General features: G+C 25.0%; 1 protein-coding gene across 1 annotated transcript in view; it reads left to right on the forward strand.

Annotated features, from left to right (window-relative positions):
- LOC129609117 (probable serine/threonine-protein kinase clkA) overlaps window positions 1-17302 on the forward strand; it is a 79255-nt gene extending 61953 nt beyond the window's left edge. The window contains exon 5 of the mRNA XM_055520997.1: window positions 15894-17302. Coding sequence (XP_055376972.1) covers window positions 15894-17164 — 1271 coding nt within the window. The 3' untranslated portion in view covers window positions 17165-17302. The remainder of the gene's footprint in view (window positions 1-15893) is intronic.
- Window positions 17303-23933: the final 6631 nt, after the last annotated feature.

A 23933-nucleotide genomic window follows, 5' to 3' on the forward strand; every position in this document is an offset into this window, starting at 1 on the left:
CAAACTATAAAACTATTAATTTTTTTGTCACTTATCTCTAATGTGGACTGTCGATTTCGTCTTCTATTAAGTTTCTATAGGTATAAGAGTAATGACAGTTGTCAAAATGTTAGTTAACCTCTTGATCCGCTTCAATTATTACTTTCAAATTTTTAATTCTTCAATTATTTTTTAATCAAATCTTGCTGACCTATAAACAGACGATCCACCTTAAGATATCGTGAATTAAATAATAATTTATATTATGCTTAATGTATACTGCCTTACGAACAAAACTTGGTACATTGCTTACGATGAATTTTCTTAAAAATTACGTACTTATATACTTTTTTACAAATAATATACATTTATATTGGGTGGATATGAATGGCAAAGAATCAATAGTGAAAATATAAAAGAAATTTTCTCTTTGAATGTGACTTACAATATTTCCATCATCAAAGTTTTTGAACGCTTAATTGAAAAAACGAACTGAACACACAAACTATTGTCATTTTTCATTTCCGTCTACCATTCATACGGAAATCCTTTAAACTCTTATTTTATATGTTTATTAACTTCCTGTATATAAACCTTGTATATTATACTCATACAAACAAATAAACATTGGCAGTGAATGAAAAATAAGTAAATAAAAATGTGATATAAAAAAGAAATGGAGGAAAATATAAAAAAAAAATCTTAAAAAAAATTCAACTGTAAATTAAAAATTAAAAATGAATTGAGAATTTAAAAAAAAATATACTGTTACATAATATAGTCTTCATCTATATGATTTTTCTATAGATTTAAAAATTTATCACCCAATAATATTTTTTTAAAATTAATGAAAAATAGTGTGGGCTAAATCGTCGAGAGGATAATCTGGAAATGATAGAGTTAGAATTCTAGCTGAATTAAAATTATGTTATCTATCTAGATAGCAGCACCTTTTTAGAGATTGCGATCAGAAATAATTTAAAAATTTTTGGACCTCTTATTGAGATCTCAGCTGACATTGCGAGATTAGGCAGCATTTCAGAAAACTGGGCTGAAAAAGTGGGACACTTTTGGATTTTATGAGCAGGAAGAGGAGATTTCAGAACAGTTTCTGGAGAAAATAAGAAAAATATTGGGGAACTACATATTCCCTATGGCGGAGTTCCGGTGTACCGAACTTTTCAAGTTTTTCATAGCTAGAAAAGACATAATAGAGATAAACTGATTGTTATACACTGTAATCAGTTTTACCAGGATATAAAGAGTAAAAATTCAAAACACATGATGACGATTAAAGATTTAAGTAGGTTTTTGAAAATATTGTATCGGATCACTAAACAATGGTAAAGAAATCTTTAGTAGCACAAAGCAATGGTAAAAATTTTTCGATCCGATTTGTTTTAAATACTGAACTGATGCAATCGATTTGAAGCACCAGAAGTATTTTCTAACCAAAAATTTTACATTTTTTATAGCAGAAATATGCAGTTTAATTTGCATTAAAACTAAAGCGTACGCTTTACTAAAGTTCTTAAATTTTTTGAAATGCATAAGTTGATGTATAAACAGTGGCAACATTTCCATTGGTATTGCAATATAAAACGAAATAATAAACCATCGAATAAATAATATAAAAATAATTTTTTTAATAAAAATGTAAGAGGATTTCATGGCTTATAAGTATAATCATTTGGGTATACATTAGATACACAATTTTTCCATTAGTTTTACTACATCAAATATAACGAAATTTGTTTTACTTGATGTACACTGAAAGTATTGAGTGAATGAAAAATATAGATAACAGTAAATATATGTAGATCTACTTTATGTTATTTTTACAAAAATATGTAAAAACTTATGCCAACATGTATTCGTAGTATAATATGAATAAATTTATAATTTATAAAGTCCATATGCAATTTTTCACATAATATAATTGTTACGTGTGATTTGGTTTGTATAAAAACTGTCTTATGTGATCTATGTTCTCTGTACGAAGACACATAATTCAGCATTTTAACATTATTTAAAAAAGAACAACAAGCATACGCTAGAAGAGAAACGGCATGAATGTATTCAATCGATAATAGTTTAATTCAGGTTTAGGAGCATTGATTTAATCATAAGTCCAAGTTTTTAATTTAAAAATTACTTTTCAGCGATTTTGTGTTTGCTAAGCTTTTGCTTTATGGTGATGATCAATCTAAGAGCCATAATTTAATTATACTACATAATTCAACAATGTGGTTCGTAAGATGTTGGCATATAACAAAACATGGAAGTTCTCACAAAGAATAGAAAATCGTTCTTAAGGTTTTCGCTGTATTTAGGTTTTTCTTATAAAAATATAATTTTGTGGTGCTAAATTATAATTTTCTTAGTGGTCAACTGTGAATAGAATTTTTAAAGATGTTTAATATTCATTAAAATTTTCATGCCATAATTTGATTAAAATGTCCTTCTGACTTCTAAAAAATTTATACTGCTAAAATATTTACGAATTATCTAGCATTGGTTGTCAAATTTTTCAGCATTGGACGCATAGTCTTCATGACACGATAAGGGCTCTTTATACTATTTCTTGAAAAATAATAGAATCAACCTATGGGTAGATATATTTTAACATGGTAAAATTGTTTACCTTAATAAATAAGACGAAATAGTACAAAATTATCTGCTATTGGAGTAAAATAGTTCCACTTATAACTCGCAATCTAGGGCGTGCTGCAATTGACATAAAATTCAAAATTTGCAAATAAAATTAAAAAAAATTTGAATATTAAATTTTAGACAGTATGAAGCAAAGTGAAACTATGAGTCTCATTAATATTAGCAAAAGTTACAATCAAATTCGCAATAATCAAGCAAAGTTGGCAAAGAAATTTTGTTATACAGACAACATAACCTAAGAACGATAATACATGTCTGCCATAAATTTTTAATCTTTACAATGAAACTCGAATTTTAAAGTTTTATTTTTAATTTTATTTTGATTATCGTATACAAAGGAGTCAACATAACAATGGCACTTAGTAATTACTATATGTGATAAAAAAGTTGGGAGTGGAAAAATAAAATATCATGTTAATGAATAGTAAAATTTACTTTTTTGTTACTGAATAGTCTTCTCCTTTACTGTTAATTTTTTTTACGTTAGTAATTTTTATATTTTACTTTTACAGTGTAATTATTTTCGTTACCTTTTTGTCTCTTATTTCCCTGATTACTTTTTAATTAGAACACCTAACAATTATGTTAGTGAAAAGGTTTTTTTTTTGTCAACTATTATGTGCTTTTAAAAACGGAAATTTGATAATAAAATTATGATTTTGTTGTTTTAGTTCTTCTTTGTAGTTTTTTCAACAGAAGCTATAATTAAAAAATATAAAAATTTTGCGAGTTTTATATGTGACTTTGAAAATTGGAGAAAAGTGATGAAAAATTGAGTAGTTACAGTTTTGTCTCATTGTGGAATTTTGCACTAAATCAAATATGAACAAAATTAAACTCTGACTTTAAACTAAATCAAATACAAATTCTACTTAAAACACAGTTTAAAATGGTAGATTGAAGTTAAATATAAGAATAAGTAGTTAAGTCCGCAAGAACAGACACTATTATACTGCTTGAGAAGTGAATATGAAAATTCTATTGTCTGTGATTATTCTAATATAAAATAAGGTTTTTAGAAATGATCAAGGACTCTGTTCAGTTCACAATTTTTAACACTTTACCAAACGCCGGCCAAGCAATAATTATTAAGCGTTAACTTACATTAAAAAAACTTACCGCAAAATAGCACCAGCAAAAAACATCTATTCTTTGTTGAAAAACAATAAAAATAAAGAGTTAAATTTTCAGAAGACTCTTCGGAAAAAAAGTTTTTGCTTTTGCTTACTTAAAAATATTAAAATTGAGCACGCCAATTTACTGGAGGTGGGGGCAAATATGATTTTCAAGGCAGCAATTCAAAATAAAATAGTATTTTTAGAAAATTGTATGCGGAAGCCCAAAAGTAAAAATTATATAAAAACTTTCTAATTTCTTAATAAAACAAATATATATTTTGGAAAATTTTGTCAAAATAGGAGAGATTATAACACAGCTTTCAGGTAAATATTTCCCTACTACTTCAATTTAGACATATTTTGTGTTGTGTCAGCAATTTTCTCGTGATAATAAAGTGACACATTATGTATGTGCTCAAATGTATTGAGGTACTATATACGTACTTCAAACCCTGATATCATACAACATGGGTACATAAAAATTCACAATATTAAAGAAAACTTTGATTTCGCGAAAATTTATAATAGAAAATACCGAAACTATGAATTCGAATGCGCGATACTACTGAAATCAATGAGAAAAAAATCTAATAGGATTTCAATAAAAAATCTATATGAAAAGTGTGCTATACTACACGACTATATAGTTACATGTATAAGTTTTTTTTAAGTCATGATTTTCTCTATCATAGCATTATTTTAAGAGTCTTTTCAGTCAAAACTATATTTTTTTAGCTGGTTGACACGTGATATATGATGTTCAGTACTCTAAACGTTCCATTTATTATTTGCTTTTCAAATTTTCTATTTTTATGAGAAATAAATTTTTTCTTTTATTTTTTCCCTGTGTGTATGTTGACTGTGTCATAAAACAAAATTTTTCGATTAGTGATTTTGACAAATCGTTTTATGTTCAAAATAAAAATTATTTTTATACTATTTTCAAGTTTTATTTATACTAAAAGTATAAAAATCTAATAAAAAAAAAATTAAGCTGGTATAGAATGGAAAATTGGGTCAAAATATGGAAGCTATTTTAATCTATATGGATTTGTAAAAATATGAAAATTTATAAATGTCTTACATTTCACAGTTGAGTTTTAACAAAAAAAAGGAAAAAAAAAAATGGATTTTTATGAAAAAAATTAAAGCTCCTTCAGTTTTTGTAAGTTTGATTTTAGTACCTACACAACCAAATTACATTTCGTTTGCAACACTCAAAAGATCTCAAGACCCGAAGTAACACTGTACAACATTGTATATTTTACATCTGTGTACATACATATATATATCATATATTTTGAATATTTTGGCCATGGTGCCGAATCTTAAAACTATAAACCGTAATTGAACTTGTTCCTGTTCTATATCAACACTGCAAGGATATGTTTGCCTAATGAGTACTAGACACAAATTTGCACAGAATTTTTGAAATTCAAAAGTTGCTTCATAAAAGTCTTAAAAAGGATCGTCCGTATCTCTAAGAGATCAATTACAAAATCATTTTCGGTTCCAAAAATTTTGTTCAGTCAACTGTATTTATTCAGTATCATTCTTTCTAATACTATACCATTAAATTTACTTATTGTTTCTGCAAATTAACATGTACTTTGAAAATCAAAATGTTAAGCTGTTGCCTGTCGAATCAACATTTTAAAAATGTAGTGACAGTATGAAAAAAATTCATACTTGTCTCGGACAAATTTTTCCACTTATTTAAACGAAATTACAATTGCTTTGAAAAATATTTTACTGTAAAGTAACAAGGTCCTAAATTTTTGGGTCCACAAAACTATATATTTTTGTTCGTTCATTTTACATCACAGTAACAGTGTTTATCACAGCGGCTTTCGCATTGATTCTCTTTTAGATTAATTCTAAGTTTATTTCTAATATTCTTGTTCCAATATTACAGCATTTTTTTGTAAAATTTTACTTAGTCGCTTTGTCATAATATCGATTGTAGTCTACTTCTTCTCGAATTGTATCACCCTGTACAACGTAGCAAAGCAAGAAACCTACTAAAAATTTATTTTACCTTCCTCAACATTTTTTTTATTTAAATCTCCATAATATTATTATTTTTTTAAATTTGACAAATTTTTCTATATTCCTTAAAATATCCTGAGACGCGTTAAAACTGAAATGAGATTAACAAAAACAAAAAAAGAAAGAACAAAGAAAAACAACTAACAAAGGAACTCATTAAAATTTTAAGGATACAAAGCATTTTTTTTTATTTATCAGGTACACGACCTCTATGCACGAGTATGAGAGAATACAAACGTTCGTTTTCATGTTTGTTAGGATTCGTTTGACAATTATTATTTGCGTTTTTATCGTTTCTCTTTTTTTTTTTCTAGAATTTTTTGGGATTTTTTCCTAACAATGTCAAAAAGCCGATATGAAAAACCCATACATATTCAAAACTTTGAATTTTGTTGTTTTTTGTTTTTCCGAAAGGTAAAAACTTTTCGCTAGCAAAAATAATTTGATTTTATTTTTTTTTATACTTGTTACATTATTTTTTATTGTTATTTTCGTTCTTTTTCAAATTTCTATTGTTGTATTGTTGAATAATTAGAATAAAAAATTTAAATCAATGCATAGACAAAGTGTTTTGGTAACCGAGAGGCAAGGAAGTGAATTAGAAACGAAAATGTATAAAAATAATGTTTTTAAAAATATGCCAGTGTAGAATTTTTATTTTATTTGTTTGCTATTTTTTTGAATTTCTCTCAACCATAAAAAACTCACGTTTTGTATCAACAACCTTTATTTTTGAATGTTTCTCATTTCCCATTCTGTTTCTGTTCTCCCACTTCAAAAGTATAACGAGGAATAAAATGAGAAAAAAAAATAAAAACACTTCTTTTTGCGTAGGTCGGATGAAAAACTTCAAAGTCCTAAATACAAAAATGAGAGAGAAATTATGCAAATTTCTTCTTTATAAAAACCTCGAAAACAATAAAAATAATAGAGAAAAATTAAGAAAAAATTTTTGTTTTTAAATTGAATCGAAAGGAAGCTTTAAATAAAAAGTTTAGGAAAATTTTTAATTCATTAAGAAAATAAGGAAAATTCTTTTTTTTTAATGTTTTCTCTTATACCGAGTGCATTCTGAGTATCAAACCTTATAAAACAAGTCAGTCAAATTAGTTTAATATTATTAATTTATTAGTGAATTGCGTTTTGAATGAGCAATTCAGATATTTAAATTTCTTGCAAAGATCTATTTATGTCTTTGTACGCCAACTCATACTTACAAGCGGGCAGAAATACAGACATGGTGAAACCAATAAGGTAAAAATGTGAAAAAGCAAAAAATTCAAAAAATATCGATCTATCAGAGATTCAAAAAACCTATCATTTTGATCTTCAAGTCCTCTATGTTTTTAGAATCCGTGACTACCGGAGAAAACAAAAAAAACCAGCCTTGAGTCCTGTTGTGTCAACGGTTTAAAAATTTTAAAATGCCTAATTTTTGTAAAGTACTAAGTAAAAAATAAATTTAATTTTTACCAAAGAAGAAAAAATCTAAGATATATAAAAAGTTTCTTGAATTTTATAATTCCCTTAAATTTAGAGAAAACGCATGGTACACGTGGAATTCAACACCCTTTTTGTTTTTGTGTTCGACAGTAGCTAGGCGTCAGGCGACTCAACGTACTAAATATTGTGTTTTCTTTCTTAATCTGGAAGACACATATATTCTTAATGAACAATCATGAAGAACGAATTAATACAACCATTACAATGATTTATAAAATGTTGAACCAAAACTTTTATAATTTTGTACAAATATGTTTGAAAAACAATATTTAACGTTAAAAACCAGTTCCTGCTAAAATATTCACGTCGTCTGCAAATGCAATGTAAAATATTCATATATTTGGTTGAAAAAGTGAATTTGTGTTATAAAATGTCTTAATGATAGAATTCGATCAGCCGTACTGTTAAATGCTAGTTCTGTTACGTGTTCCTAGTTAAGTTTAAGTTTAATTTAATACCGAAACTTGTTTAAATGGAATATATTGATTTAGGAATAATTTAATTTTTTCCATTCTTTGGAAATGTTTAGAATAGTGAATTCTGTAATTCATATTAGAGAATTCATAATACTACTAATTCATATTAGATGTACTGAAAAGAAAAACTGGTGAAGAAAATTAAAAAAATGGGCCTTGGATTGCCTCAAAATTTTCGTTAAGAATGTAAATGCCATACGAAATTATTTTGATGTTTTTTAATAAAATTAATTTAATGTTTTCGAAAGTATTATGAAACTATTGTTATAAATTTGTATTTGCAATGTGAATAAAGTTAAACATTAAGGACTTTACATCCTCAATATTGCTTTCTCAACGACGATTTCGAATTTGATAAAACTGTTTGCAAAAAAATTTATCATAAAGAACCCTGGGTTGCCAATTTTATATGCTAAAATGAATGTTCTTTATATAGTTTTGCTACTTATTGCTGGTGAAATTATTAACATAACAATAAAAATTCCCAAGGGGTGTAATGAATAGATAAAATTTTTATGTACTTCAATATGAGCCAAACTTTGATATTTACTTACAAAAGAAATTGATTAGCGGATTTTCTTAAAATTTATTATTTAAACTGAATTCCAGATATTTGGCATTTAACAGAGACCAACAGTAATTTTCATAATCTTGTACAATTTCATCTTCAATGAGAGGAGATTTCCTAGAATTTCTAAATGTTATTCAAAATAACACAAGTTGGTAATGGTCTGATCCCATCAAATTCATTTTTTATACGATTGTATCATATTTCCGAATAATTTTAAATTTACACGTGTAAATATCATTCATATATTTAATTTAAATATCAACAAGAATTTGTAAAACTCATAATGAAGTTATGAAGAAAAAAATTCGTGAGTTCATTCAATAAAAAATGTGTTATACCTTCAAAGAATAATGAAAGTATGAAAAAAATTTTCATTTTCCTTTTCCATATTGCTTACATTACGAGTATGAAAGAAGTCATTTTATGCAAATTTTTTACTACATATAATGCTCCTTTCACCTTTATGCGTGGAAAAGTACTATAAAATATTAAAAAATCCAGGAAAAAAACACCATATGCGTTACTTGCCGTTATTTAGAAAATTACAATTCATGCAAATTTAAAATATCAGAAAACTTCATTTTCTGGGTACGTATTATGGGGGGGGAGGAATTTATACATAAATAAAGAAATTAAAGTAGGTGTATCAATTTAATATGATATGTGACAAATGAATGGAAACGTTAAAAAATAAGTGCATAAGAAGAGAAAGTAATTGCGATTGAATTTATTTAAATTACTGCAATTTGACTATTAGTAAAACCGAATTTAGTTTAGAAGTATTTCATATATAAGAAATTGATTAAAGAATGCCTAACTGGCAAAACTATAACCATATATGATAAAAATATTAAACACAAAAAGATTTAAGTCAACGAACTGGTAGGCAATGAAAGTCACTATATTTAAGTATAAAAAAAAAGAGATTTGATATTATTAGGCCGAACATCGAAGAAATTAGAAAATATTCCTGCACTCATATAAAACTAATAGATTGATATATTCCAAGTGAACCGAATGGGACAAAAAGCATATCCTTCGGGCCACCGCAGCCATTTGCGACGTATTGCAGCCTTCCACTTGTTCCAAATATAAAACAGGAGATATAGATATCCACATGGGAATTCGACAGCAGTTCCCGAACACTCGGGAATCCCTGTCCAAGAGAAGCGCGACGCCACAGAGCCAGTACCAGGCAGTCGCAAAGAATATGCACGGAAGTTTTGTTACCGTCCCACAAAATCTGCACAAGAGTAAGCTCAATTTTCCCAGCTTATGAGTGATACCTTACTGGACAATGTCCAGTTAAGAAATTCGCAAAAGCACGAACGCGGTTTCTATCCATCCTCAACAACGCCGTGGTTAGCTTTATAGAGTGAAATTGAAGAAACACCTTCGCATGACGACACTCCTGCCTGTTCCGCCAGTGAAGGTCGTATTCCTCCACAAGCAGACATGCAAGCCTAGCCCCCACGGCAAAAGAAGGCAGTCCAGGCCGCACAAATTCAGTTCCACTTCCTTCCAACCACGTCGTGTGGCTCTGTTTGCCGATACCAATTTCACAGGTACACATACAAACAAAAAATGGAATTAATGCTGAATGAATAGCATACGCTAATGATATTTTCTGTCTTAAACAGTTATGTTAATATATTGGGCATAACATATCCTCAATGTTTTATTAGCTATTGTTGGGAAAATGCGTAATGAAAATCTACGCGAATCTCTATTGATTATAGAATATTTCCTGCAAAGTTTATCAGAACCTCGTAAACACTTAGTTTGACAGTAAAATATAACAGGCAATAAAGCTTTTAAATTCGGTAACGAAGCTTTAGCTTTTTTACTTATGCAATTAAATAAAACTTATAATTTTTATTCCAATTAAGCGAAAATTTTGCAATTAATTAAGTAAAATATGAACTTGTTAGCTTGTGTTGGAATTGCGAAAATAAAAACAAGAAGAACAAATGGAAAGATATAAAGGATATAAATTCCAATAAATTTCATTTTTCAAGAATTTCGACGAAGAAATCTAAGATTGAAACGATTCTGAACCAAACGTTGAATTTTATGTAAAAAAACCTGGTTGGGATGTAAGCCCTATAATAAACTAGACTCTAACCAAGTAAGGAAAACTAAACTCTGTCAGATTGACACAATGTGTACAAAAACTCCAAATATTCTATTTTTTTATGTAATAGCGGCATATAGTATATTTCATTTTTTTGTTTTTACAACCCACATGACATTGGGATTGCAAGCTTTAAATTTATTTAAAATTCAATTTTTAGTCAGTTCGTAATGTATGAGAAATTCAATATTCTTCCTAATACATTTTAAATTATTAATAAAAATATAGATAAACATTATCCCTTAATATTTAAATCACGTTCTTCTCATCATATTGCAAAATGGAAGAAAAATAAATAGCAAAAATTTCCAAGAGAGACGAGTCCTTATATTAGATTTAATAAAGCAATTCAACTTTTCAGTGATTTTTTTTGCTCAAAATTTTTTATTTTTCTTTTTTCAAACATTTTACGATTGCGTTTTTTTTTTGTGAGGATTGTTTTTGTTTTTCCTTAATGGAAAAACATTTTTATTTTTTTAATAAATATTATAATGTTAGCATAACACAGGCCGAGTCCACAGTACAGAAGAATGTATGAGAAAGAAAAATCAAATTTCATTAGGAAATAAAGCTAGCCAATGATATTAGCTGCAATGTGGGAGGCTAGACAACTAGCAAAAAAAAAATTTCAAAAAAAAAATTATATGAATTTTTTCAATTTGTGCTTTTTCAAATTGAGTATATCATACACCTACCCCATTTTAAAAAAAAAAAAATTGAAATATTTTGTGATCTCACAAATGGAATGGTAAATTCATAATTCTTATCAAACATTTTTAAGCCATAATAAAGCACCCACATTTCTTTTTCTTTTAATATTCCATTTTTTTCTGAAAGAATTTTCAAAATAAGAAAAATGTTGAGTTTTCCTCCTTAACAGTATTGCAACAGATGAAGAAAATTTCTAAACAACGAAAAAAATGAAAATTATTACGATAATTTTCGCTTAAAAATATTTTTTTACTTCTTTTTTTATTTTTTTAAACTGTTATTGCTTTCTTCAACTTCTTTTTATGAGTTTCAAGGGCATATTATGAGATTTTCTGTAATGATTTTTATTGTATATTAAGATGAATTTCAAGAACTATAGAAATGTTTTTCATTTCCGTTTGTAAGAACTTATTGGAAATTTCAATCATCTGACATCATTCCAAACGATTTCATTATACATAGGTGTTCGAATGTGCTAATTAAAATTTTATACAGTGTACGCAGGATTCAGGTCATTGTGATTTGATGGAGATTTGAAATTGATGACCATTAGTTGAAAATTTCAAATTGATTTTTAAATACGGAAATATTGGTAAAAATAATTTTTTAAGCTAACCTTAACCTTTATACTATAAAAATTGTAAGAATTACATTCTTTTCTTGTAGTTAAGTATTAAACTTTTTCAACAATTTTATTTCCTGAATTTGAGTAGCGTTTATGGAATTAAGAGATTTCATTACTGAATTCTTGAAAAAATTTAAAGTTGGCAATAAATTTATTAGTGTTGATAACAATTTGAGAGTCAAGATTATCGAACCCAATAATGTGATTTGATTGAAATTCTTCCTAAAAATTTTATTAATAGATTCTCGATTTTGAGTTACTAGCCACATATTAGATTCTTTTTCTTCAAATTTCTGCCAAGTTGTTCATATGACAGTTTCCATTACGTTTGTTACATATTTCTTGAACAATTTTGAATTTTTATAACTCATAGTAAGCTAATAATGTTAAAATTTTGAAACTTAGAACTTTGTGTTTTATTTTTTATTTATGTATAATATGTATTGAAGTTATAATGTAAAGATGCTGCTCTTTCGGTAAATGTAAATTTACGGTATAACTATTGTATAATATATCGTATATCTTACAATAAGCAGTCATTTTATAAAACAAAAAAAAAATAATGTTTTCATTCTTATAAGCCGAAAATATTGAGAATTAATTTTTATATTTTTGAAAAAGGGAAAAATTTATGATAAAATCAAAATTGAAAATTTCACATTTTTGTAGTAGAATTTTTCTTTTTTTTTTTTTGTATTTACTTTTTCTCTTTTAATGTCTGTATTAATAAGTATAAAAAAAATAAATGAAAATTCTATGAAAATCAATAATTTTCAATAAAGTACAAGAATTAAATTATAAAGAAGTAGATGTTTATGTAGGTTTTAAAACAAAATGAGAATAGCTAAAGTTGATCGTGTTAACTCTTAAGCTCCAATTTCAGGTTTCTTATTTTCAAATATTAAATATCTTGATATTAAAATAGTACACCTTAAATGTAGGCAAGTTCAAGTATTGTTTGTACTATACAATTACAATTAAATCTTCTGGAATCTTTTGGAATTAAAATTTTTCATAAATAGTGACATATTAAAAATTCAGTTCAGTAATGAATCTTTAACAATAAGTCTTTAAGTACGATTAGTAGGTTTTAGAAAATTTATGGAACTAACATTACGACATTTTATACAAGTACTATATCGATTAATTTTTGAATAGCAGCCCTAAAATATTAATAATTATTCGACTTTTTTAATGACATCTTCGGGAATTTGTATCTGGATCGAATCTTTAATATAACTAGGATTTATATTATTTGCTATAAGAACTGGGGATCTTATAAAATTTTTATCACAATATGTTGAGCTCAAATAAATTATTTTTTGAATAATGATCGGACATTGAAAATAACGTACAGATGATTCGATAGACGAAATGTCGCAACAAAATCTGCTAAGAATTTAACGTTAATTTCCTCAACTGTTTTACAAGATTTTTCACAACGGTACAAGTGAAATGTTAAATTTATAACACCTAACCAGTATAGTTTATATCGGTATACAAATGTATTGTATTCTTATGAATTTTTTTCTTTAAAAAAAAAAAATATTGAGTATGTACTTTAAAGAATAAACAAAAAATTATGACCCTTTTAATAACATTAATCCGTTTTTATTATGACGAGAGCAGTTGTTTAATAATAATTTGATTGCATAATTTATTTAATTATAAAATATTGGATAAATTAAATGTTACTTATTTTTTTGAATCCCGTAGGAATTTTATTTTAAATTAAATTTTCTTAAAAGTTAGGCGAAAGTAAATAATTTTTTACATTTCATTAAAATATTCTATTATTTTCATAAAGAGCTCATTCTTCTAAGAATCTAAGACATTTGAACATGACTGATCGTTGGACGACAGATAATTTCGATATGACAAAACTTTTATTTCAATATCTTTTAAATGCATTCATTTAACTAAATTATTTTATAAAAGAAATGTGAGAGCCGTTTTGAGCTTTTTTAAGCCAAGCGAAGATTACTCTGATATAAATTTTAGATAACTCTCAAGATTTAAATTATTGCATGGATTGAAATATTGAAGTAGAAGATAAATTTAAGAAATATTTCCAATAAGTTATCTAACACTATATCGCTAAAAGTCAAAAAAATTTTTTGGGTACTCATTAACTTTCATCTCCGCTTATCTCCGCTTTATGAAATTATGTTGGAATTGACTGTATTTGACACTATTTTTGAATACAGAAATTGTTGTGTACTCTGTGGCTTCCCTCACATTATTTTTGAAGAATCGGCAAAATTTTTGCGGGTAGCAAACCAAATATTACCACTTAAAATAAATATTAAAATTCCACACATTACAAAGGAATCGTACATATATGCCAACAATTTATACTGCATTTCTTTTTATAAATATTTTTAAATATACAATAAAAATTAGATAAAAAATAAATATAGGTTAGGAGAATTATTTAAGTATTGGCGTTAGAACAATGATAACATTAAGAAAGAAAAAAAATTTTCATTGTTGACACTATTTATTTAGAAAAAGAAAAAGAAATTTTTATTTTATCACTTCTATAATAAATTTATTATTGTTTAAATCACGCTTACTGGAAAATAAAATTAATGTTATTTTCTACATTGTTTACTGTGCTAACTTATCAAGATTCAGAAATTTCCTTCACAAAATAGTTGCATATATATAGCTCGTTGTTTCACTTGAGTGTACGTACTTTACATTGATTATTTTTTGTGGAAAAATGCAGAAAATTTATGATAAAATTTCTTTTACAATTTTTAATACTTTAATGTATTGCACATAATATGCCAAGTTTTGATTGTATATATAGAAGTGTTTTTATATAGTAAATAACATTTTATAATAGCTGAAAAATAAATTTTATTTTAGTTTCTTTAAAAAAGGATGTTTTATTTTTCATAAGGATTCTAAAGAAAAGGAAGATTTGCAGCGAAAATAATGTATTCGAGTTTAACTAATGAATTTTTTGTGAAAAAAAATGGCTTACTGAGAAGAAAATTTAGACTATCCTATTATGTATCTAGTTATTTTTCATAAAAATTAGAAAAAATTTCAATTTCTTAGTGAATTTTGAACAAATTATGGGTACATTTATTATTGATGATTTTAGAGCTCACGAACTGAAATTAGTTGTTTTATTTCTAAAGAGGCTTTTGTAAAATTTTTATAAAATTTTTAAATTGAACACAATTTCGAAATTTTGTAGTACACCAGCATTAACTTTACCATTGAGATACATTTCAAAAAAATTACTCGTCAAGTACTATAAAGCTAAAAACCATTTTCTTTTCTATGTTTTACGAAACCATCCTTTAAAATACAATGAAGTCTTACTTAAGTTACCGTATAGTACCTTTCTATTGCATATTGTCAAGGGTTGAAAAATTATTAAATTGAAATGACTAATTTAAAGTTGGTAAACAAATAGTTGAATGAAAGAGGATTAAAATGACTATTGTATGTCCTGTATGCATAAATTATGCTTATCAAAATATATCTGAGATTATGAAAAGCTTAAATTCTCCTTTTTGTTTTAAATATACCAATATCTACATTTCATACAGTAAGATTATATATAAATTATGTTAATGAATTACTTATTAAAAAGATTTTTATAAAATTAGTGACCTACTAAGTCATCGTATCAACTATTTAGTCTATTTTTTTTTTGTTTTTTACAAACATTTACCTAATTATCGCGTCGTAAAGTCATTAGAATTAACTGACTTTTAATGATGATTATTTTTAGTATAACTTCATGCAAATATCATGGTGTGTATATGTGCCTTATGCACCACACTTGCATAAAATTGTTGACAGAAAATAAAAAATAAACAATATGCTCCATATTTTTTTGTTTTAATTTCTCTGTGTCTATTTACTCTACATAATTTATTTATGTATATGTGTTAGTTCATATACAGAACAAGCACAACTACTATTTCTAATTTATTTCTTTACTATGATTTTTTTTTCTATTAAAATTATAAAATAACTAATTTTTTTTTACTTTTCTGTTTATTTTTCTTCAAAAAAAAAAAATAATTAGGTGAACGACCTGAAGCGATGCAAACAAGTGGTGCATCACGTATAACAACATTCATTGGTTATAATCCATCATTTATAAAATTGACAACACCTATATCAACAACAACCATCTCAACAATATTATCGACAATGACATATTCATCAACAACATTAATACAAATTTTCATTGCAGTCATTTTATTAAAAATCCTTGGAAATTGTTTACAATTTATAAATAATTTCGACATAATTAATGTTTTATATACGTGCAAAGAATCCAAAATAGATAACAATAATGATAATATCAATAATAATAATAATCATTATATAATAAACGAAAATAATAATAATGTAAATGAAAATAAATTGGGATATGAACATCATAAAATCGTTGATATTAATAAAAATTTTAAAACTAAAATAAAAAATACATCTTATCGTAAAAATCATTATTATCTTCAACAACAATATAAATGTCCAGGATTAAAGAAAGAACAACAACAACCTTTCCAAAACAACAGCTATTGTCGATGTTCGAATAATAATTATTATCACCATTTTAATTGTCAACATAATTATTATAATAATCAATATCATTCATTTAATAGTCATATAAGAGAAAAAATACTTGCATTGCAATTGTATAATGAAAATAATTATAATATCTGTTATTATTGTTCATCTAATTACTATTATTACAATTATAATTACATTTCTAATAGTAAAAATTCTAATGAATCTAATATCATGACTATTCATTATAATTGTCAAAGAAAACAAGAAAAAAATCGAATAAAAAATAATAATAAATTATTTAATTATAAAAATGGTGAGAATTTGAATGATTTTAAAAATATTTCAAAAACTTCAACTACAATTACTATTACTACGGCTAATACTATTGCTACAACTACGAGTACCATCACCACAACTAACTTCAACCAATTAAAAATGATGAATTATCTCTTAAAATCATCATCATTATTAACATTACCAGTGGTATTATCATTATCATCATCATCTTCATTATTAGCAACAATATCATCTTATCGTCATATATTAAATATTAAAAACTATGATAATAATAGTGCTGTCGATGATAATGACGATGATGATGATGATGATGTTAATACTGATGATGAAGAAGGTGATGTGAAGAATGGCGATGTAGAAAATTGCCATTATTGCTGCTGTTGCATTTGTTTTTACTATTTTCACTGTTCACTAAAAAATGAAAATAAAAATTCAGGTGAATATAGAAAGCAAATGTCACAGCAATATTTAGAGCGGTGATAAATTTTCTGCATTCTGAATTTTATTTTTTTTTTTTTTAGATTTTATTGCTTTAAAAAAATTATTTTTTTTTTCGTTATTTTTATTTATTTGAATATTATATAAGATTTTAGGAATAGGGAGTTTTAAAAAGCGTAGTATATATAATATAAAATAAAAAAAAAGAGGACACAAGAAAAATATAAAATTGTATAAAAAAAAAACAAAAAAAAAAACAAAAAAAAAAAACAAAAAAAAAAGAATTATAAAATGTTCTTACAATTTCATATAATTATGTGTGTATGTAGTCATGCATGTAGATATGTAAAATAAATAAAATACTTGTACCTATATGTAAATATAAAAAATAGAAAATTAAAAATTCGAAATGGAAATTAAAACACCTCTTAATTTTGACTTCCTGTTTTATAAATACATACATACATATATACATAAAATATTTAACCCATTTGTTTATTTCTACTTGAACTGTATAATTTGTTTTTAATATTCTTTTAATGAGTTTAACACTAAAACTTCATTAAGAATTAGATTGAGAAAAATGCAAGGTTATTAATGTTACATATATTTCGGCCTCTGCGTTCATTATCAAATTATACAGGTAGTACTAATTTAAATTTATTTATGCAAAACTTTATACTTTTTAATAACATATGGTTTAAAATTTTAGTAATGCATAAACACCAGTGGAATAGCACTGATTTTTTTTGATTTTTCATAATCAGTTCTAAAGTTATACACAAAAGTAAAGATACACAATTAAATCTAAGAATCAATACAAAAGTATTATGGTTTTATTTAAAAAAAAATTATTGTTCAATATACAGAAGTACATACATTAATATGAATTTGTGCGAGTAAAGAATATATGTAAAACATGCGTTAAAAAAATGTTCGTTTTTACTTAAATTTTAGACGTTATAATTAATCTTTGTTAGAAAAACTGGTTACATTTAATGCACACAAAATCAATGTTAGAAATCAAAATGTCAAAAAATTTTGATTATTTTTTAATATTTTTAAAATAAATCAATAATTAATAAATTACGTTTAACCTACATTATTTTCAAAACACAACTTTTTAAATGCACATTTTAATTTAGCTGACGGCGTATTTCAGAATTTTAAATAAGGAATTGAAAATTAGTTGTGTTTTGTTATTGAATGAAAAATTTTATAATTAACTTATAATAATTTATTTGATGTTTCACTTGTGATACAATCAAATTTATGACCTTTCCGATAATCAACTTTAAGTTTAATTTACAAAAAAGGATCCATTAATATATAATAATGAAGTTCAAATAATATGAAAACTAAGTATTTGGACAAAGTTTTCTAAATTTAGAAATACGAATTTCAATCTTTCTAAGATTTATATGACACTCTTTCTGCAAAAGTCTATTATATACACTCTTTCTCTTTCTATAATGTTTCCTGTTTCATATATTTTTTTTTTGTTTATCATGAATTCTTAAAAAAAAAACTGGTTATTGACAAGTGCGAGACCCAAAGCAAAAGAGACTGCGACAAATCGTGTCCTATCAACAATTTTTGCTGTCAGAGTAGTCCTCGGTCGCACAAGTTTTTTTTTTGTCACAGTAATTTGAAGATTAGAAATTATGTCTAATATATTGTCGGTTAAAAGGCAGATAGCACTAAGTGCATTTTTTGAGAATTCGAATATTCGAATTATATTCTTTGTTATATAAAAAATCATGAATATAATTATATAAAAATATATTCTTTGTTGTGGCAATCCAGAATATACTTTAGAAATTAAAGAAACCGATCCCATTGCACTAATTGATTAGTTTTACAATTTTACGATTTTTTCAAATTGAATTTACTCAAAACACGGTTTCCTGACTTAATGCTTTCTGCTTCTTAACTGACGATATAGAAGACTGGCTCTTGTTCGGAGTATTTTCTGAAAATTGATCCCTTCCAGCATTATATGAAAAAAAGTTCGGGGAGTGTTTAGAGAAACAGTATACCAAATGCTAATACGATATATTATTAAACAAATTTTATAAATATCTGCAACTTTTATTCGAACACCTTATAAAATATCGCTGTATATGGGGTTTGAAGTCTCAGAAAAGTCTTAAAAATAATAAGACTCAATGTAAGTCAATATCGTATGTCGTTTGGGTGCAATTTTGATTCATACGACATATTTTTTGAAACGAGAAAATCCTGTTTAAAATCTAGCAACGTTTTTTTTTTTTTAAACTGTTTAATGAGATTTATTTTACTTTTTCGCAGAAATTTTATGATAGTTTTTAAATTTCGAATGCAAAGCCTCGGTTCATTTCAACGCAAGGTTTAAAATTATGACTATATTATTGACTATATAATTATGGTTAAATGCAAATATTATTTATTGTAATAAAAAAATATATCTTTATTACACAATTGTAATTTTACTCAAACTCATATAATTTTGTTTTTATTGTGTATCTAGGTCTTAATCCCAATTCAATCCATCAATAATAATTTTTCTCACAACTAATACTCAGCTAATTTCTCGAAGGCTAATACTTAAATTGTGTTTGGAATGCTTGAGTGTCATATTTAAAGAATTCAACAATAACAGTGGTATAATGAGTATCAGGATTTGTATATTATTTTTTCATTCTTATTTTACCTTAGTTTGAAGTTATATTTCGGCTTCTCAAGTATGATTCATAAAGTCGAATTAAAATTATTTAACTTTTAAAAATTCTTGTTTATTTTACAACTATTGCACTTATAGCAATGGTATAACCTATAGTAGTGTGCAAATAAAATATGTATGTATAGTAACACAATCAAACATTTTAATTTAATTACAAAATTTTATACGAAATTTTTTAGTTTTACATTATTGAATATAATTTACATAATGTTTAAATTAAATAATGTAAATATTAAAATATATAGAAGAGATAAAAAATTTATTTTTAAAAATAGTTTTCATATTTTATTATAGAGTTTAGTAAAATACTAAAACAAAATTTTGATACATGCTAATTATAATAAAATTACAGAAAAAAAATAAAAGAATGAATTCATTATGATATTGTGTAAACTATTTATAAAAAAACAAATATTAAAATAAATTTAAAATTCAAATATAAAGAAAAATACCAAAATTTTAATTATTTATATATTATAAAAAAAAAATATTAAAATAAAACAAAAAATATAATTAAAAATTCTAAGCGAAATCAAAAATAAATTTTTAATTTTACATTGAAAAAAAAAACATTATTTTCAAAAACTTAAAAAAAAAATGTTAAATTTCAAAAAAAAAAGTGATTGCATAAATTTAGAGAGGAAAACTTAAATTAGAAATAAATTTGTATAATGAATGTTAAAAGAAAATAATTAATATTTAGATAAATTTATTCCATAGTTAAACTATACATTATAATAATCGTTAATAAATTAAAATGGAGAAAATATACAACAACAAGAAGAAAACAAAAATATTAGTCAAAATTATGGAAAAATTCTATTATTAAGTTACTTTTAAAATATTAAATATAAAATTATAAATATTTAAAAGATAAAAAAAACACAAAAAATAAAAAAAATAGAAGTTATTAATAATAATTTTTAGAACTTAAGTGAAAATATACCTAAAAATAAAAAAAAAAAATAATTAAAAAATCAAAAAGTTCATAATAACGGGTGCAAAAGGATTGAATATTAAAGAATTTTTTTTTATTCATACAGTAATGTTTGTTTAAAAATAAATAGTAATAGAAGTAGTAAGAGGGACAGACCCCTATTGAGCCACTCACGCGAAGGCCATTAAGAACGCCCGTCGGCAACCCTCAAATCAGCACTCAATAATCTCCGTGTAATGCAATAACACAGAACTAATCAACCTCCTTGGCCAATATCGAGAGCTGCACCAAAAACTTTCTGACAAAGCCGACATGCCGTCATAAAATTACTTACAGGACGTGTTTCCTCCTCCAGATCGAAGACATACAGTCAAAAAGTAAAACTAATTGTTCCACGTCCTCCATTATCAGGATGTTGCGCTTGATATCCCTGACATATGTTGTAGTGACTCCTCTTGCCCATTTTCCCCAAGAGATAGAGTCCTGTCAGCGCTTCCATCACTAAATTAAAATCAATTTTGCCGTATCTCAACAACCCCTTCGTTCTTTTCTCATTTCTTAACCCAGCACCTGCGACCACCTCGTCAATCCTTTTAGTTTCCTTATCTATGATGTTTAAAAATGAATAAATAAAATATATGCTGTTGAAATTGATTTCATCCTTGGAAAAGTTTAAAAACTGATCACAAATGATTGTTTAAACTTGCGATATTCTAAACTTATAGCTAACATTAGGGTATGTATATTCTTTTCACAGCCATATTTTATTTACCAAAATGGATATTAAGTTTTCATAGATTACAAAAAGAGTTAATTTGCATAATTCAAGACATAATTTTTTTTTTGAGGAAATTTTACAAAAAACTACATTTTATTCAAGATTGAGAAAACTATGGAGCAATTTGTTAATCGCTTTTAATTACGGCTAATAGAATTTTATAAACAGAAATTGAAGTTTTGTTTTTTATATAAATTTCATATAGATGTCTCTGTCATAGTTGGTAAATTTTTTTACAGTTAAAAAAAGATTTAACGATGACTTCATTAATTTTTCATCTTAATTTGTCGTAGAAGTATTTTTTTTATTCTTTCTTAATATAACCTCGTTTAAAGTTGTAGGACAACATAAAATTTATTTATTTTAAAAAATCCTTTTGAAATTTTCTTTCTATTGCCTTTCTTTACCTCAATTGAAAACGAAGTTTTTAAATATTAAGAAATTTTGATTCATCAATTTTATTGTTTAGTGTTATTTGATGTTTTGAACAAATCGTTAATTCGAAAAGTAACGATATAGTATAGTTGTTAAAGATGAATATATTGCTTAATTATGTAATCGGTTTGATCAAATGGTATAATGGAAACAGCAGAGTTAGTATGATTTTATCAGTTATTTATTGCTGTCATTCAACAATATGTAATTTTAATGTTCTTTTGTACTATCTCAATTACTCACAATGTCAATATTTATTGTAGGCAATATTAGCAATGATTAGCATTTTAATTGGTTCCCAAAATTGGAATTACACATAATTAAGGTAGGAAATTTTTTTAACCAATTTTTTTTATAATTACAAAATTTGCAACAACTCATTTCAAGAAAAACCAAAATATTTTCGCTTTCGTCAATTCCCTCGAGATTATCGTAAAATTTTGCAGTTGTACACCTTAGAATAATACTATTATAACACTTCCTCTAAATCCTAAATAAACTATTTTTATACAAAAATTTCTTCCATCTTTCAATATAGTTCTATCGTAGAACATAAATTTTCCCATAAATACTCGGTAATTCAATTTAAAAAGTTTAAAATATTTCATAAAATTAATTTGAAAAAGCAGTAACTCAATATAAAATAGGGGGGAATTAATTAATTACGTAGGTTCAATGAGTGCTACTAGGATATTTTTAATAAAAATTGCTGTATGAAAATTAAAAAATAAAATTAATTTTATATAAGTTAATTGTACAAAAAATATAAAAATAATATAAAATTTTCAAAAAAATTAAAATTCGAAGAAATTTATATATGAAATTTAACTAACATAATATAAATTTTATATGTGTACATGTATACGTGCATACATACTAACATATAATATGTACAACAGAATATGAAATGGAGGTTGGTAGTTACACTTAGTTAGGGAAAAATAATTCTTAGAATTTAATTTTTTTAAAATTATTTTTATTTATAAAGAATAAATATAAATATTTTATTAATAATATTTTGTAAATAAGAAAACATTTTACAAAATACTTACCTACCTACAAACATTTTTTTATTTATATGTGATTTAATTTTCTAAAAATATAAATTTAAATTAAATATTTATATTTGTTTTTCAATTCTAAATTTTATATTAAAATTTTCTTCTTATTTTGCTTTAAAATTTTTTCTCAGTAAGAAAACATAACATTTATTTTCTAAATTAAAATACATAAACTTTTTTTAAGGTAACTGAAATTTTCAGATTCTTATTAGGAAATATTTACGATTATCCATTAAAAATTCGGCTACTTAGGCAATCAAATTTATTTGACATTCTATTTTTTTTCAATATTACATTACATAAGGTGAATTTTGTTCAAACAAGCTAAATCATCTTTAATAATTTCAGGTTCAAATCAATTTAAATAGCTCACTTAATATTAATGAACATGAATTGCCACAGTTCGGTTAATATCACTTTTGTCATTCCAAAAATTTGCGAATTGTTGCAATCGTCTTAAATGATTTACTGTGAATACATAATTAAATAATTCTTAAGACTTCATCTTCTATGGATTTGTTAATCAATTTAAGTTTACGTTTTGGATTGTAAAAAATTTCAAATGGGAATTAAGATCTCTTTTGTAATATTGTTTTGGATTATCTTTAATATTCATTTTTTCCAATATTTATTAATTATTAATAAATATTTCCATTAATTCTTCTAAAACATAATCTCCAATGCTATTATATTATTTCAATAATTCCAAAAGATTACCTGCTAGATTTAAGAAAATACTAAGAAAAAATTATAAACTACTTTATAATTATCCATTGTAAGTAAATATTTGAAAAATCATTATTAGACTTTAATCACATAATATAACTTTCAAAATCCAAAATTTAATTTGTAAATGTTTTGTAAATAAAATATTAAAT

The sequence above is a fragment of the Condylostylus longicornis genome, unplaced genomic scaffold (assembly GCF_029603195.1).
Source record: "Condylostylus longicornis isolate FDR11 unplaced genomic scaffold, ASM2960319v2 ptg000038l, whole genome shotgun sequence".
NCBI classification, from domain to species: Eukaryota; Metazoa; Arthropoda; class Insecta; order Diptera; family Dolichopodidae; genus Condylostylus; species Condylostylus longicornis.